The 17,521-nt window shown below is 36.7% G+C and overlaps 2 protein-coding genes across 2 annotated transcripts in view; both read left to right on the top strand.

Moving 5' to 3' along the window:
• LOC126590628 (receptor-like protein 3) overlaps positions 1–17,521 on the top strand; it is a 70,384-nt gene that overhangs the window by 44,333 nt on the left and 8,530 nt on the right. The window lies entirely within an intron of this gene.
• On the top strand, positions 14,774–17,193 carry LOC126590629 (receptor-like protein 3). The gene is made up of 2 exons (XM_050256113.1): positions 14,774–15,673; positions 15,746–17,193. The coding sequence occupies exons 1-2, from the start codon at positions 14,906–14,908 to the stop codon at positions 17,102–17,104; spliced, it is 2,127 nt and encodes a 708-aa protein (XP_050112070.1). The 5' UTR covers positions 14,774–14,905; the 3' UTR covers positions 17,105–17,193.

Raw genomic sequence — 17,521 nt, 5'->3', positions numbered from 1 at the left:
CATCGTAATCACTTGCACTATCAACTTCTCATGACCACTATCTTATCATACAAGCATAAAAGTTCTACATAAACTTCTCATAAGATTTTGGGTTTAGATCGTCATAAAAACAATCATATACATCATATTAATCATACATATCTAACCACATTTCATAAACGTTTCCAAGCTACAGTCGATTCACAATTAATAAACATAGATCGATGCTAAAAAAAATAAAGATAACAATTCAATAGAAAGTACATTTAATAAACAAGTATAACTCAATATAGTGTTGCTAATACATATATCAAGACACGTCAACTGGAAACAACCCATCATCGTGATGAGCCAACTAAGCTCCATCAAGCCTCAACAACAAACTAGAGATAAGCGACACCCTAGAGTAGAGCACGTTGACTAAAACATCAACCGTCGATAAGGTAGGTCCATTAAGGTCAACAACCTAAGGTTATTCCATCCGGAAGATCCACACATCGGATTTTCGATCTGTAAGTTCTCAAAGGTCCAACAACTGACAACTAGGGTGTTCACAAAATTGTACAACGAACCAACGATCGGATTGTCATCAATCACACAAACAAATGGTGGTCCAATTTGATCACCACACCAAACAATTGAATTTCGGAAAACCAAGCTAGACATAGGTTTATAGGGTCACTAGAAGGTATTTGGTACTTAGAGAACACTCGTGAACGGTTCCACGCACCTCTACACGCGATAGTAGCCATAGTGAAGGGTTTGAAAACCCAATTTTTTAACCTTAACCACAAAGGCTCAAATTTATGTGGTAGCTAGAGCTCAGCAAGGGAAACACTTTTCACAACTTGGCCGACGACAAATTCTAACCGGAAACTGCCCAAAATCACCGGTGAAAACCGGATTTCTAAGGTTCTACACACCCAACTCTAAAATGAATACGAAAGCACAAACTAAGTATACCAACTTGAATATTATGAAGAGTAGATGAAGTTTCATACCTCACTTGAAGGAAATGGTTGCCGGAATTGCCGAAAAAATGACAAAACCGCTGGAAAACCCACGGGACTTTGCTGCCTCGAACTTTAAAAAATGGATAAGAAAATGGAAAATCTAACACTACAGAGTTGTAGGGCTCATCAAGAGCTTTCCATGGACACCAAGATCACCCAAAACGGAGATCGGATGAAGGAGATACAAGCGGGTCAAGTTTGTAGTTTTAAGGGTCGAAAATGCCCCAAAACGGGTCAAAAAAATCAGACCCCTCCCTTTTTTTTCAGAAAACTCCCCTCTTTCTAATTGGTCCCTCCCTCTTTTATTGAACTCTCTTAACCTTTAACCCACATGTGAGAATTAAATAATTCCCACAATCTATAGTTCACAACTTCAAACGTCCATAACTATACCGTTATAACTCAGACTCGCAAACGGCTTTCGCATATGCGCTCATGGCTTCGAGACCTATTCGAAAACGTTACTTGTGATCTCAAAAGGTCAACGAATTTTAACAATTACCTTCCAAACTTCAAACTTCGTAACTAATTTAATTAAAACCTAAATCCAAATAAATTAATATAATTTCTCAAAAATAATATAAAATCTCAATAATACAAATATGTAGATTATAATAGTGAAATCCAAGAACGGGATTTCACACGCCTAGCGCATAAGCGGAAATTTTTAGACTAGTGCTTATCAACCACACTGCTGCTGCATACCAAAAATATAACAACTTAGTAAAACAGAAAGGGAATTTACGTCGTAGGGATGGCTAAACATGCATCCAACTTTCCTAATTAAATTCAAACGCAAATGCCTTCGAATTTCGTCACGATAGAACACTGAAACTTTTGAGCGTAGTCACTTGGAAATTCACTTGCAGGCTGCGATTTAATTTCTTAAGAACTTAACCATTCTTGTCCTTGAATCGCCTTGAGATTCTCAATTTGAGCTATAACCTTCTCTCCAGAGAACTCTCATTTTCTCAGCTGCCAAGAAATGTACAGATTGTTGATTTGTCCAGCAATCACTTCCATGGAGAAATTTCATCCTTCTTCTTCAGACATGTTTCGAATTTAACTAGTTTCAACGTCAAGAACACCTTCTCGGGGTCTATCCCGTCCCCTACTTGTCTTCTTTGTCTCCCTCGACTAGACTATTTGATTTCTCCCTAAATAAATGTAGTTACAACAACCTCTTACTCCCGGATGACATCTACAATGCTATCACACTAGAAGAAATTGCATTGCCCCGCAATTCAATACACAGTGCGAAATAATTTTCAACCTCGCAATCCTTGACCTCCAGTCCAATGGATAGACCGGTTTTCTCTCTGTAAAATAACAATATTGGTAAGCTGTCCAAATTACAACTCCTGTTCCTTCAATTCAACAGTCTAAAACGCTGTCTGCTCCCATCTTTGATGAACTGCACAAACCTTATCGAACTGAATCGCAGAATCAACCTTTTCAAAGGAAACATCTCCACACTTAACTTCTCCAATCTTACTAAACAAACCAATACTTGATCTTGGTCATAACTCTACTTCACCGGTTTCTTGCCAACTAGTCTTCTGCTCATGCAAGTCCCTAAAAGCAATTCGAGTGAGCAAAAACAATCTAGAGGGACAGATACTACCTGAGATTCTTTCACTCGAATCCTTGTCCTTCCTCTCTCTCAGCTATAGCCGATTGACAAACATCACAGGGGCAATGAAGATACTAATGGTGCTGCAAAAGTCTCAAGGTACTCCTCCTTTCGACAAGTTTTTATATAGGAGAGAAAATTCCAAGTGATGAAGCAATGGCTAATTTCAATGGGTTCCAAAGTCTTCAAATGCTGGATTTGAGTAGCTGTGAGCTCAACGGTGAAATAACTCAATGGTTATCGAAGCTCAGGAAGCTAGGGGTCTTGATTTTGAGTTTTAACAGAATCACCCAATCGATTCCTAGTTAGTTGGGGGCTCCTTGTTTTAGCATTAGGAGGCAATCGAATTTCGCGTGAATTTCCAAAGGAACTCCGTACATTTCCCATGTTGTTATCTGAAGAAACTGCTCCTCAAGTAGACGGTGATGTTCTCGAACTGCCTATCTACATCTCGACCAATGCAACGTTCCTCAGTACAAGTTGTCTTACTTTCCTCACGTGATCGACGTGAAGGACAACAGCATTAGTGGGAGAATTTCCAACAATGGCCAGCCGCAGCTCCTACAAAAGCTGCAGCTGTAAGTTCGGTTTTCACTTCTAGTTTCCATGGGTTGAAAGTCAGTAGTCGTTGAACAAATCCCAACACGGGCAGAAGCCGAAAATCGCAGAGCTCCAACTTTCGCAAGAGGAGGCGGTTCAGGAAATGCGTTACAATGGCACCTAATCCTGCAAATTACCTAATCCTGCAAATTGGCCCCTGTTGGAAACATGAAAACAATCTGGAAATCTGGAAGAAAAAAAAATACGCAAAAGAAAACGGTTCAGGAATTTCATCAAACAGTTCATGTGCAATCTCTTTTCAGAAAGTTTAAAATTGCAGTTATCTTGTGAGCGTAAGATAGCACATTAAGGAAGAAACATGTAAATGCAGCTTCATCGTCTACAATTTGATGATGTTTCGAGGTTATGTCGGAAGAGGTTTTATTTGGGAAGGTTTTTTTTCTTCATTTTAAAAATGAAGTCTAATGTTTCAAGGTTTGTGTTCACCTTTTTAGTGATGATTGGATTAACTTCAAGAATTAAGCTGAATTAGTTTGGCTTGAACTAAAAGGTATAAAAATTGTGTAGCGTTTTATGCATTTGGAGATGGGGCTGCAGAGGCATGCACATTTCTTTTGTTTTATATAAGCAAGCCCTTTGTTCAAAGTGATTTTTCATTATTTTTTAAAAATGAGAACTAGTTTTGAGGCTCATTCACATCGAACTTAACAATTCAAATCATATATGTTTTCAACTAAGATCATCCTTGAAAAATGTCAAAGTGAAAATGTAGTAAGAAATATTGAAATTTCATCATGACAATCAAATTGGCAAATAATTTCAGATTTTTTTTTTTTAGCAATGATAATTTATAAATGAAGACTGAAAAAGACAGTTTGAATCATTAAAAGTCGATGTAGAGTGATACCCCCAACTAGTCTCCATTTAAAAAAGATGACGCTTTTGTTTTCTGTTTTAGCCACTTGGGTTTCAGATTGACTGTTTCTATCGTAATTTGTATCATATCATGGTGATTTGAATAAAGCATCTTACCCAAGAAAAAACAAAAAAAACAAAATGCTCCATTAATTTCGTTTGATCATGACTTAAGTAAACCATTGAGTCCAATCTGCTAAGAAGAACAAAATCAACTTCGGTAAGTTGGCACGTCAATGTCCAAAATTTCAAGCATTCTTTGTGATGATGTTTATACTCTGCAATTTCGAAGTCAAGACACAGTAAAAAATGAAATAGGTGACGCATGGTAAATTTATGGGTAAATGATAAAAAATTACTTCAACTAATGGTCTCACAAAACTATCATACCTCATTATTTAAAATTGACAATGTCATACCTCATCTTTATAATTGGTCCAATGTTATACCTTATGTTAGCCTGGCCGTGAATTTATCAGTTAAATGCTAACGTGGCCTGATCCTAGACCCACTTTCTATTAAAAAATAAAAAAATATATTAAAAAAACTATAAAAAAAGATCATTTAATATTTTTTAAATAGTAAAATAATAAAAAAAGTAAATTATAAAAAAAAAAGCCAAAACCTCAGTTCGTCCCTTCCCCCTCCCCTCCCTGTCTCTCTCTCATCTCCCCCATCTTCATCTTTTTCCCCCTACCTGCAACCCAAAAAAAAAAAAAAAAAGGCCCAAACTTCCCCTTCCCCTCATCCTCTCCTCTCTTCTCCCCATCTTCATCTTCTTCCCAGTTCGTCTTCTCCCCGCACCCACCCTCTTCCCTCATCTACACACCCCACTCCTTAAATGCACACTCATTCCCCCCATTTTCTCCGCGCCCAGGTTCTCCACCCGCGGAATCAACCTTCTCCGGGGTAGAGGGGATCTGGGTTTTTTTTCTGGGTTGCAAGTAGTGGGTGTGGAGGGTTTAGGGAAGACGAGAGGGGGGAAGAAAAGGGTGGGTTGCAGGGAAGGGGGGGTCGGGGAAAACAAATTGAGGGTGGGTGAGGGGGTAAGATAAATTAGTTTTTTTTTTCCTGGGTTGCAAGTAGGGGAAGAAGATGAAGAGATGGGGAGGGGGAAGGGAGGAACTGAGGTTTTGTTTTTTTTTGTTTTTTGTTTTTTGTTTTTTTGACTTTTCTTTATTATTTTAATATTTAAAAAAATATTAAATGATTTTTTTTATTTTTTTTAATATTTTATTATTTTTTAATAGAAAGTGGGGTTCTGGATCAAGCCACGTTAGCATTTAATTGACAAATTCACGGCCAGGCTAACAGAATGTATAACATTGAACCAAATTCTAAAGATAAGGTATGACATTGTCAATTTAAAAAAAAAAGGGTATGATAGTGTCGTGAGACCAATAATTATGGTAGTTTTTTGTAATTTACCCTAAATTTATCCTACTTTATATTAAGTAATTATTGCGCTTAATTGTATCATTCATTTTTATACAAGCGATATTTAAAGAGAAAAAATTCACTGATAAATAAACTAATTAATGATCATCTCACTTCTACTTATTATTAACAATATAATTATTTATCTGTTAGTTCATAACAATCAATAGAATTTCCTTAACTTGATTGCATCTAAAAAATTGTCCAAGTGATTAAAACTGTTTCTACTTTCTATTCAAGGCACTTTTATCAAACAACCATTTTAAAGTGCTTTAAACTCTTCCAAAAGCACGAGTCCAAACTCAATGTAAACCTTCAATACGTTGCCAACCCATGATTAGACCTTCCACTAGTGACGTTCCATTTCAGTTATATATGGCGTGGTTACGAAACCGGACCGGAATGGGAAGGCACTTTTCTCAAAGCTTTTACCAAGCTTTTGAGGAATCAGAAAATAGATGAGTCAAGGTTCACCTAAAATTAGTAATTAAATTTCTAAATTATTCATAATTGGATTACTTAGATGGAGATGATATTTGGACTCCAGGATGAAAGCTCCATCCGAACAAATTTTTCTACTTGAAATGCCCACTCACTTTTTACATATAGACTCAAGTGATTAAGAACATTTACCATTGCACTTGAGTTCGAGATTCGATTATCCTCTTCTTCACTATTGCTTCTATGATCCATCCAAAAAAAGAAAGAAAGAAAATTGTAATCTGAACGCATTTGGCCACTTTGAAGTCAGTGTAAGTGACTCTTTGAAGTCTTTTGTTTGCTGTTCACTCCTGAAGCCTAAAGTCAAACCAAACCACTTCAAATCCATAGACTAATACATAAAAGATCTTTACACGATTGAAGATATTGGGAAATGGACCTGGCTTCTCTGCCCTCCCAGTTCCCATACACTCTCATCTCCTTCTATTTGTGAAGTCACGGTTAAGCCATGTCAACATTTTATATCCCTATAAAAAAAAGCAATATAAAATATTGATGTGGCTTAACCGTGACCGCACAAAATAAAATGGGATATGAGTGTATGGAAACTAGAAGGGCAGAGAAGCCGGGTCCTAGCCGACAAAACCACATTACATACATACATAGTACATATACATATACATATATATAGGTCTTTTATCCAAAGCGATTCCTATTTTTGAAAGAAAATAGGACTAGTTGTAGGGCCCACTTCCCTCCTTTTCCCTCCTTGCTCTCTCCTTTTTCCTCTCTCCCTTGCTGCCACTTGGCAGCTTCTAAATATTTATTTATTTATTTCCCAACAACTAAAACGTCTCTAATTTCTTCGTTATAACTTCATTTTACGAGCGGTTTTCGTCTACCCATTCGTGAGATCGAGCTTTATTCGAAAATATAAATTATGACCTCGAAAGGTCTACGAAATTTAAATAATTAATTTTGAAACTTCAACCCTCATAACTAGTTTAATTAAAACCTAAATTCAAATAAATTAATATAAATTCCCGAAAAATAATATAAAATCTCAATAATACAAATATGTAGATTATAACAGTGAAATCCAGGAACGGGATTTCACATTCTTCCCCCCTAAAAAAAATTTGTCCTCAAAATTTCAGTATCAATTTCATATTCACCAATGCCACATATTAAACAGATAACGATGCCCAAATGACATTCACACTTTCACTATACTCGAATTTGGCTATCATCAAGTTCGACACCATCGAACCACAACTCACAATTTCAATTATCTTCGTCTCAAGACGACCTCAACACCAAATCTTGGTACAAGCACAAGGAATGCCACTATTAATAAGAATTCATCAATATACTCATGATTCTGGCAACCAAACCAACCAAATTTATAATTACAAATTTTCCCCATCATTCCATTTATAGTGAACAAAATTATAATCTCAGTCTACGAGTTTATTCAAACTCAAAATAAATAAGTCAATGAATAAATCATTGCGATTCTCACCCATATACTCGAATTCCTAGCAACATTTATTGGCAGAATAAATATCAGGAATTCTAGCCATACACATTGGCAAAATAATTATCAAACATCAAGCCGCAATCCTCATTGGCTAAATAAATACCAGATTTTCAAACCACACCATCAGAATTGGCAAATCAAATATCAGAAATTCCAGCCAAAATCATTGGAATTTCAAATCACAATCCTCAATAATCATAATCTAAGTAAAGAAAAACCATTAAATATATTTTCTATTCCATCACACAATTTCCAGCATCTAAAGGTAAAGGCACTTGGACCTAATACCTAAGCTCTGATACCACAAAAAGTTGTCACGCCCCGATCCCGACATACGTCCAGGATCGACAAGTGACGTCACCAAATACCCGTATCTCTAACATACCCCGCCTCCGAGAAATGGCAAAACACAACTTAAGATCCAACTGCGCAATAATTCTAATACCACAAAAAGTTGTCACGCCTCGATCCCGACATATGTCCAGGATCGACACGTGACGTCATCAAATACCCGTATCTCTAACATACCCCGCCTCCGGGAAATGACAAAACACAACTTAAGATCCAACTGCGCAATAATTCTTCGTAGACTTTATGGCTGCATCTAACATCCTCGTTAGACTACCTACATACCCTAAATAGGGATCAAGCCATTTGTAGTTCATTATTTCACTACACTCGAATATTCATCATATAAATCGTTTTGTCCTAACAATATACCACAATGCATATCATGCAATATTTCAAAGAACAAACAACGAAGCATAATCATATTCTCTAGCCATATTTATCAACAAGTCTAATCATAACAATAACAATGATATCCAACATAACAATCCCACATGAAGATTAACATTTCCACCTCATCCATCACATAAATCATCATGTTTCCCACATAAAATCACATTTCATAGCATGTAACATCTTAAAGAATTAACAATGCACAATATTATTCTCTAGAAACATTGATCAACTAAAATAATCATAATAACAACACTCATATCCAGCGCCATTCCACAATCCCGTCAATTAATAAATTCATGAATCAAAGATGCACGGTCTTAGCATTTAATTACGTTAATCAAACAATGCGATAACATATCAATTCATGAATTTAACCAAGGAACTCTATATAATTCCCTACTTGGATTATGAATAGTAACATGGTAAGTCTAATTTGTATTCACAAGCTCTATTGTGGGTAATTCTCATTCACCCGAATCTAGGGTTCTAGACTAACCTTATGGAAATGAACAAGAGCAAGGATTCCAGACCAGTCAATGGAATCCAAAATATCTAGCGTTTCTCATAGTCCACCCAAATCTATCACATGTATAATCAGTGCCTACATCAGGGGAATGGTGCACTGCCCAACCAGAACTCGGATAAACTGCGAAGCTCGGGTGAGTGACAATAATACAAGTATGTGATATTCAATTAAAACAGACCATCAATCATAATCTATAAACATCAAGTATAAAATCATGCTTTATGGAATCATAATCAAGTCATTGAAAACTCCGTATGAGTCATCCAGACATCCAACGATTTTTCTAATTCAAACCATAAGATTCCCAAAAATCATCGTTCATATATGCATTAAAAACTAAGGCTAGAAGGACACAGTTCAGCCAAAGCCTACATATGTAACCAAACAGGAAATGGCCCCTATCGCAGATTAACCAAGCAGAACCACCCCTGCAGTAACCAAGTAGGCAATGACCCCCCATCACAGATTAACCAAGCAGAGTCACTCCTACGCATATGTTAGGCAATGATCACCTATCGCGGATTAACCAAGCATGATCACCCCTAAGTGTGTGTGTGTGTGTGGCCATACCAAAGATATAAGGATCGCCTATCGCGGATCAACCAAGCACGATCCATAGAAAATATGGTCCCCTATCGCGGATTAACCAAGAATAACCAAGATAACTAAGTAGGTAGTGACCCCCTATTGTGGATTAACCAAGCAGAGTCACACCTATGGAACTATTAGGCAGTGATCACCTATCGCGGATTAACCAAGCATGATCACCCCTAAGTGTGTATGGCCATAAAGATCGCCTATTGTGGATTAACCAAGCACAATCCATAAATAATATGGTCCCCTTTCACAGATTAACCAAGCACGATCCATACATAATATGGTCCCCTATCATAGATTAACCAAACAGGACCACTATTGACCTCTTATCGCGGATTAACCAAGCAGGGTCATGGTCTCGTACTAGCCCTCAATTTAACAAACATTTCAATATGCAATTCAAAACACTTTTTCACAAATATTACCAATCCATGAATCAATTCACATTTAATAAAAATATATCGATGGCCAATTATAAAAGAATCACATTTTAACAGAAAACATATTTATAAAACCCAAGTCATATCCACAAAAGATATTAATATAAAGAATTAGGTAATCACCATATCACATATATTAAAGTCACTCACCGAGACAAGACCGCAAAGCCTCACTGAGTCTTTAGTAATACTAATTTTAGTTGTATGAACGATTCGAGACATGTTGACCAAAAGTCAACTCTCAATCAATGGCGTGGTCCACATCCCTACTTAATTTGATCCGGAAGATCCGCACATCGGATTTTGGATCCATAATATTCTAAAATCCATGTTATGCCTCTAGAACAACATACTAAAATTTCATCGCAATCTAACAGTCGGATCTCCGCCAATTTATAGAATTAAGTGGCGATCAACAATTTATTTTACAAACTTAGAAATCCATTCAGGAATATTCGTACGACAGATTCCCGATCCGTAAGTTTCTATGATCATCAAATATTATTTTCTATAACGCATTAAGGTTTGGTGACGATCCAACGGTCGGATCGTCGATTCATATTTTGATCAAGTAATGTATCGTAATGAAACTAAGTTCAAACAATCAAATTACGCCATACAGATATCAAACATGAACCCAGGGCATCTAATAGTACTTAAAAAGACATCATCGGCCCACTAGCCACGCGCCGCCGCGGGTGGTAGTCGGCCCACTGGCCACGCGCCCCCGAGGGTGGCGGTCGGCTGCCCCGACTCTCCGGAAAATTCAACTATTTCAAAAAATTACCAAATTTTACAGGCAAATAGATCTCAATGAGTGGAGAAAGTTTCATACCTAAGGCCAAGCCCAATTTGGCCGGGAAAAGCTCCAATTGCTCTCGAACCCACCGGAAAACCTAGAAATGGGTGTTCCTCGATTCGTCACCAAAACGAACTCTGACGCCTCATCCAATGCTTGGGCCTTGCTCCAGGGGTTGAGGGGAGTCTATTGGTGGTGGTGATCGACTGTAATCGTTGTCGGAATCACCGTAACATGAGAAAAGTCGCCGGAAAACCCTCGGCACTTTATGGCTTCGACCTAGAAAAATGGAAATCTAACACTACAGGGATGGGACTCGTCAAGAGCTTTCCATGGACACCAAGATCACCAAAAATGGAAGTCGGATGAAGGAGATATGGCAAGGTCAAAAATGATAGTTCGCGGGTCAAAAATGACCCAACTCGAGTCTCCCTCCTTTCCCCTCCTTGCTCTCTCCTTTCTCCCATTTCCCTTGCTGCCACTTGGCAACTTCTAAACATTTATTTATTTATTTCCCAACAACTAAAACGTCTCTAATTTCTTCATTTTAACTCCATTTCACGAACGGTTTTCGCCTACGCGTTTATGAGATCGAGCTCTATTCGAAAATATAAATTATGACCTCAAAAGGTCTACGGAATTTAAATAATTAATTTTGAAACTTCAACCCTCATAACTAGTTTAATTAAAACCTAAATTCAAATAAACTAATATAAATTCCCAAAAAATAATATAAAATCTCAATAATACAAATACGTAGATTATAACAGTGAAATCCAAGAACGGGATTTCACAGTTACGGTTGTCATTCGATTCAAAAAATCTCCGTTTCAAAACCGTACATGAGATTTTTAATCACATACGGCTCCTCCTTTATGTGCATAATGATAATAATACATGGAATAAAAAAAGATTGAAATATTCTCATTATAAACTAAGCAGGGCTGGTGTTTTTACAAGAAATCTCTAGCCAACCTTCTTGTAAAAGATCTTCACTTAACATCAAGCATGTTGGTATTAGATAAAAAGTTACCCCAAAAATTTCTTTGAATTCAACGCCTTTTAATTTGCAGGAATTAGTCACTTCATCAGTCTTCGATGGTTATACAAGTATGCAAAAAACGAACAAGACGGATGTTTGTTGTCCAAACCATTCTTGTTAGTCCTGATCCTGATAAGGAAAAGGGATAATTTATAACAAAGTTTTCGTGTGTTGATTTCTGGGAGTAGTACTTCTTCCCCTATGCCCTCTATTGGTGGAGACCTAACCCATAGGTGTAACCTCCTGCTCAATACTCTAGAATCGACAATTGAAGCATCTGACGCTGCATTAATCGGGGATACATGACAAAAGGTTTTGCTTTATTTACAAACTTCACCTTCAACAAGCGTAGATTTATTTCAATAATTTTTTTCCTATCCCGAATAATGTTGTCTTTCTCTTAAGACTGAGAGCAATAAAAAATAGAAAAGAAAAAAAATTTAAAAAAATCAAATTGTACCATCTCTGTAATAGGTGAATGCCTCCTTTTCTCTTGAAGTTGTTGGAATTATTCGTAATAAGATATTGGCTACAATCAAGGTATAAAATATCGATGATATCGGAAATATCGGTAGTCCAACAACACGGAAATTTCGATGGAAATATCGGGATATTATCGATATCGATAAAAATTGAATAAAAACCACGGAAATTGTAAGAAAAACGTGGAAATTTTTATTGAAACTTTGCAGGATGTTTATTTAGTCAATTATCTATTAGTTTATCACAAAAAATTGGAAGGAAATGCATTGCATGATGGATTTAACTAATTTAAGTTGATTATATAGCGAGCTGGCAAACATTGTGAGTGTAGAAAATATGTAGTAATTAATGAAAGAAGTTTAAACACACCATAATCATTTATATATAATGAATTAGAAATATTTTACACTTTATACATTGCATGGTAAGATACATGAATGACTTAGTACCACATAAAGTTCCTATAAGGTTCAAAATTTTCACTATCTTCATCATCTCTATGTGTAGAGTAATTGTATTGCGAATAGTAGTCAGCAACCATGGTAATGGCTTTCAAGAACCAAAACCCAAAAGTCAATAGGAAACTAAATACTTCGGTATTTTTCAGGATTTCAGGATTACCAAACAAATGGGATTTGGAAACCAATCCCATATCGAAAATTTCGGTATTTTTCGGGATGGTTTTGGTTTGGGATTTTTCGGTTTGGGTTTGGGACTTTTTTTGTTTGGTTTGGGATTTTCAGGAATTTTTTCCAGCCCTACCATCTAAGTGACCAAATATAAAATAGAAAAATTAAAAACCACATGCCATTAACTAAGTAATTAATTGACACAATTTAAAATATAATACCACAAAAAATTTGGAATATGTGCAAATTTGTTTCTTGTAAAAAGAATTCAAAACAAAACCATATATATAAATATTTTAGCATATTATCACAAAAGCATAAGTGATATGGTGGTTAAGGCGTTGAAGGAATCCGGGTTCGAATCCCTCTATGCTCAAAATTGAGACTTTTCAGAAATTTTCAAGTATTTTTGGATTTCATATCGCGATATTAGATATAATCGCGATATTATCGATATTATCGCGATATATTAACGATAATTAAGAGGATAAGTCACGAAATATCGTCATCTAAAAAAAACGATAATATCGGCGAAATATCGCCGATATTTTCGATATTTTGGTCCTTGGCTACAATTGAAAAGGTTTTTATCAATAAAATTTCCATTTATCCCAGATCTAGACATAGGTGTATTAATCCATTCTATAATTTATTTGAATTTCATTTTGTGAGAAAATGATCCCACAAACAAAGGAATTGTACAATACGAAATAACATAAAAACGGATTCATTAAAATAAAAAGGAAGACCTTTTACTCATACTCAAATTGTTCCATTTTAAAAAGAATCAATAAAAAAATCTAGGGGACGGTTCAATAATTTGAAATCAATCAATGGGTTAAGAAGTTGGAGTAAGGAGTTGTTGAAAAATCTAAAACTGGAAAGGCATTTTAGAATTTTTATGAAAATTGAATAATGATATAAAGATATCCAACATGAAAAGTTTTCTATTTTTAGAGTTTATGCGGAAGGATTTGTCTTTGATGAAAAGTTTTCTATTTTTAGAGTTTAATTTTTTAATAATTTTAATTCAATGTAGATACCTATCCAAAATAATATGAATGACTCACTATTAACTCGGTTTTTTTTACCATAATCATTATGTAGGAGAGGCGGCCACTCACTATCTGTTAGTTCATCAAAAAAATTGATTGCATCTAAAAAATTGTCCAAGTGATTAAAACTGTTTCTACTTTCTATTCAAAGCACTTTTATCAAACAACCATTTTAAAGTACTCTTCCAAAAGCACGAGCCCAAAGTCAAGGTAAACCTTCTAATACGTTGCAACCCATGATTACATATATGGCGTGGTTGCGAAACCGTACCGGAATGGGAAGAAATGGAATTGCACTTTTCTCAAAAGCTTAAGCTTTTGAGGAATCAGAAAATAGGTGAGTCAAGGTTCACCTAAAATTAGTAATTAAATGTCTAAATTATTCTTAATTGAATTACTTAGATGATATGATATTTGGACTCTGAGGTGAAAGCTCCATCCGAATAAATTTTTCTACTTGAAATATGAACATTTATCGTTGCATTTGAGTTCAAGATTCGATTATCCTCTTCTTCACAATTGCTTCTATCCAAAAAGGAAAACAAAATTGTAATCTGAACGCATTTGGCCACTTTGAAGTCAGTGTAAGTGACTCTTTGAAGTCTTTTGTTTGCTGTTTACTCCTAAAGCCTAAAGTCAAACCAAACCACTTCAAATACATATATACATAAAAGATCTTTACACGATTGAAGATATTGGGAAATAGCAGACAAAACCACATTACATAAAAGATATGTACACGATTCAAAACTAAAATATGTTTTCGCTCTTCCAAAAAGCACGACGCCAAAGTCAATGTAAACCTTCTAATACGTTGCTGCCAAGTTGCCAACCCGTGATTAGACCCTCCATTAGTGACGTCCCGTGTTCTGCAGGTTTGTTTCTTTTCTATATAAGTGGAAAGCAAGGACTTCAAAACTCAAACATCGCTCACAAGAATTCAAACCATCACCTAATTACCTTCTTCCCTTTGTTAATTTCTACCTCCTTTGCTCCAAACAAAGGAGTGTATATATACCCCCGAAACGATGTGAGCAATATAATTCCAGTGCAGACATAGCGAAAAAGATCATGCCGGAAGCTAGTCACGTAATACCTTATGGAGTCCTCTTCCTGTTTTTTTTGTTGTCTACTTTCATTTGTACAAACCATGCTTGCAAGGAGGCAGATCACAACTCTCTTTTGTCATCTTTTGATATATCTTCTTATCGCTTAAATTGGTCTTCCAGTGATTGTTGTCACTGGGAAGGCATCGCTTGTGATGCCGGTGGTAGGGTAACACATGTTTCGTTGCCCTCTAACCGGCTCCAAGGAAGCATTTCTCGCTCTCTTGGAAGCCTCACGCATCTTTCGCACCTCAATCTCTCCCACAATTTGCTTTCCGGTCCTCTGGAAGCTGGACTCTTCTTGTCCTCGAGTCGCCTTGAAATCCTTGATTTGAGCTATAACATTCTGTCCGGAAAATTACCTTTGTTTCTATCATCTAGTTACATTCAAATAGTGGATTTGTCGAACAATCAATTCAATGCTACAATTCCTTCTTCATTCCTCCAGCATGCCTGGAATTTAAGCAGTTTGAATGTCAGCAAAAATCATTTGACAGGCCAAATACCTTCCTCTCTCTGTATTCGTTCCTCTTCGATTAGAGTCTTGGATTTCTCCAACAACGATTTCAATGGTTCAATTCCTCTCGGACTAGGAAATTGTTTGAAATTGGAAACCTTTCGTGCCGGCTTCAATACTCTCTCTGGAACTCTTCCTAGTGATCTCTACAAAGCTCAGGCTCTTCATGAAATTTCGTTACCTTCCAATCTGCTTTTTGGTCACATTAGTGACAACATTGTCAACCTCACCAGCCTCACAATCCTAGAGATCTACTACAATCATTTGAGTGGCACACTTCCTCTCCACATCGGGAAGCTCTCCAAATTAAAACTCATGCTCCTTCATCTCAACAATCTTGAAGGTCATCTGCCCCCATCTTTGATGAATTGCACTAACCTTATCGAACTCAATCTTGGATTCAACCATTTTGATGGAAATATCTCGGAGCTAAATTTTTCCCAACTTGATCAACTTATCAAACTTGATCTCGTGAGTAATCACTTCGCTGGCGCCATGCCAAAAAGCCTTTACTCATGCAAGCATCTGAAAGCAATTCGCCTGAGCGGTAATGATCTAGAGGGACAAATACAACCCGAGATTGTTTCGTTGAAATACCTATCATTCCTCTCGCTTGGTAAAAACAGACTCACCAATGTCACCGGCGCTATACATATATTGATGCGTTTGGAAAGTCTCAGGATGGTCTTACTTTCACATAGTTTTCTAGGTGAAGAACTGCCGGATGGTGATGCAATGATTGGTTCTGGGTTTCAAAATCTCCGCCTTCTTAGCTTATCGGACTGCCAACTTAAGGGTCATATTCCGGTGTGGATGTCAAAGCTCAAGAAACTCAGAGTCCTTTGTTTGTCTTCTAACAGACTCACAGGCTCAATACCTCCTTGGTTGGGAAGTCTTCCTAGTCTTTTCGTCATAAGCTTGGACAACAACTTGCTTTCGGGGGGACTTCCAAAGGAGCTTTTCTCACTTCAAGCTCTTGTATTTGAGAAGCCTTCCGCTCAAACGGATAGTGGTGATGTCGAACTACCTATCTATGCGCGTCCCCAGAATGGATCTGTCTCATCTCTGCAGTACAACTATCTGTCCAACCTGCCGCCAACTATTGGCTTCCGAAATAACAGTCTAAGTGGCAACATTCCCATTGAGATAGGGCGGTTGCAAAACCTTTACGAGCTGGATCTCAGCATCAACAACATCGTTGGCAGCATTCCGGACCAGGTATCTAAGCTCACAAACTTGGAGAGATTAGACCTCTCAAGAAACCATCTATCGGGCGGAATCCCAGCTTCACTATCAAGCCTTCATTTCTTGGCTTCACTTAGTGTTGCATACAATAACCTCCAAGGACGAGTACCGTCAGGCACACAACTCCAAGGCTTTGATGCCACTGCCTATGAGGGCAACTCGGGACTTTGCGGTTCCCCACTTCCAAACAAATGCCAACAAATGAATACAAGTGATAATGCAACTAAGAACATGGAAGATAAACATGACAATGGGAGCGAAATTCCATGGCTTCATATTTCAGTGGCTCTTGGTTTCATTGTCGGATTTTGGGGAGTTTGTGGCCCTCTAGTTTTCAGCACGTCATGGCGATATGCGTATTTTCAATTTCTCTCCAATGTTAAAGATCGCTTCGTGTGCTGATCAAGTATAATTTTTTTCGTGAGAAATAAAGGACTTATTAATAATTTAAAAGGTGATAGGCGCTCAGCAAGGGCCTAACACATATGTGTCTAGGCAGTTTTTTTTTATTTTAATTAAATTTATTATGTAACATATAAATAAATGTCTACTCTACGTAAAAATAAATATACTCGTATTGAGATACATAAATTGCAAAATAAAATGACATATAGATTATAATGTATTAGAACATATTGAAAACATGTTGAACAATCATGTAACGAGTGTCTCAACAAGTCTTTTAAAATTTATAGAAAAAAATAAAAAGCAAAATGAAAGTGATTTATTTTATGTCTAAATGAGGGTCGCGGGTTAGAGGGTGTCTGGACAAGTCTAGGCACCATGCACCCTTTCTTAATTTTCGAATGCTTAGGATTA

Source organism: Malus sylvestris, chromosome 11, assembly GCF_916048215.2.
Source record: "Malus sylvestris chromosome 11, drMalSylv7.2, whole genome shotgun sequence".
Lineage (NCBI taxonomy): Eukaryota > Viridiplantae > Streptophyta > Magnoliopsida > Rosales > Rosaceae > Malus > Malus sylvestris.
This window is presented reverse-complemented; position numbering and strand designations above follow the sequence as displayed.

What these genes read in the sequence shown, in the direction of transcription:
- LOC126590629 (XM_050256113.1), top strand. Translation starts at nt 14,906, where the DNA reads ATGCCGGAAGCTAGTCACGTAATACCTTATGGAGTCCTCTTCCTGTTT. An exon ending in TTGGTCACATTAGTGACAAC is followed by an intron (nt 15,674 to 15,745) that starts ATTGTCAACCTC and finishes CTTCCTCTCCAC; the next exon opens with ATCGGGAAGCTCTCCAAATT.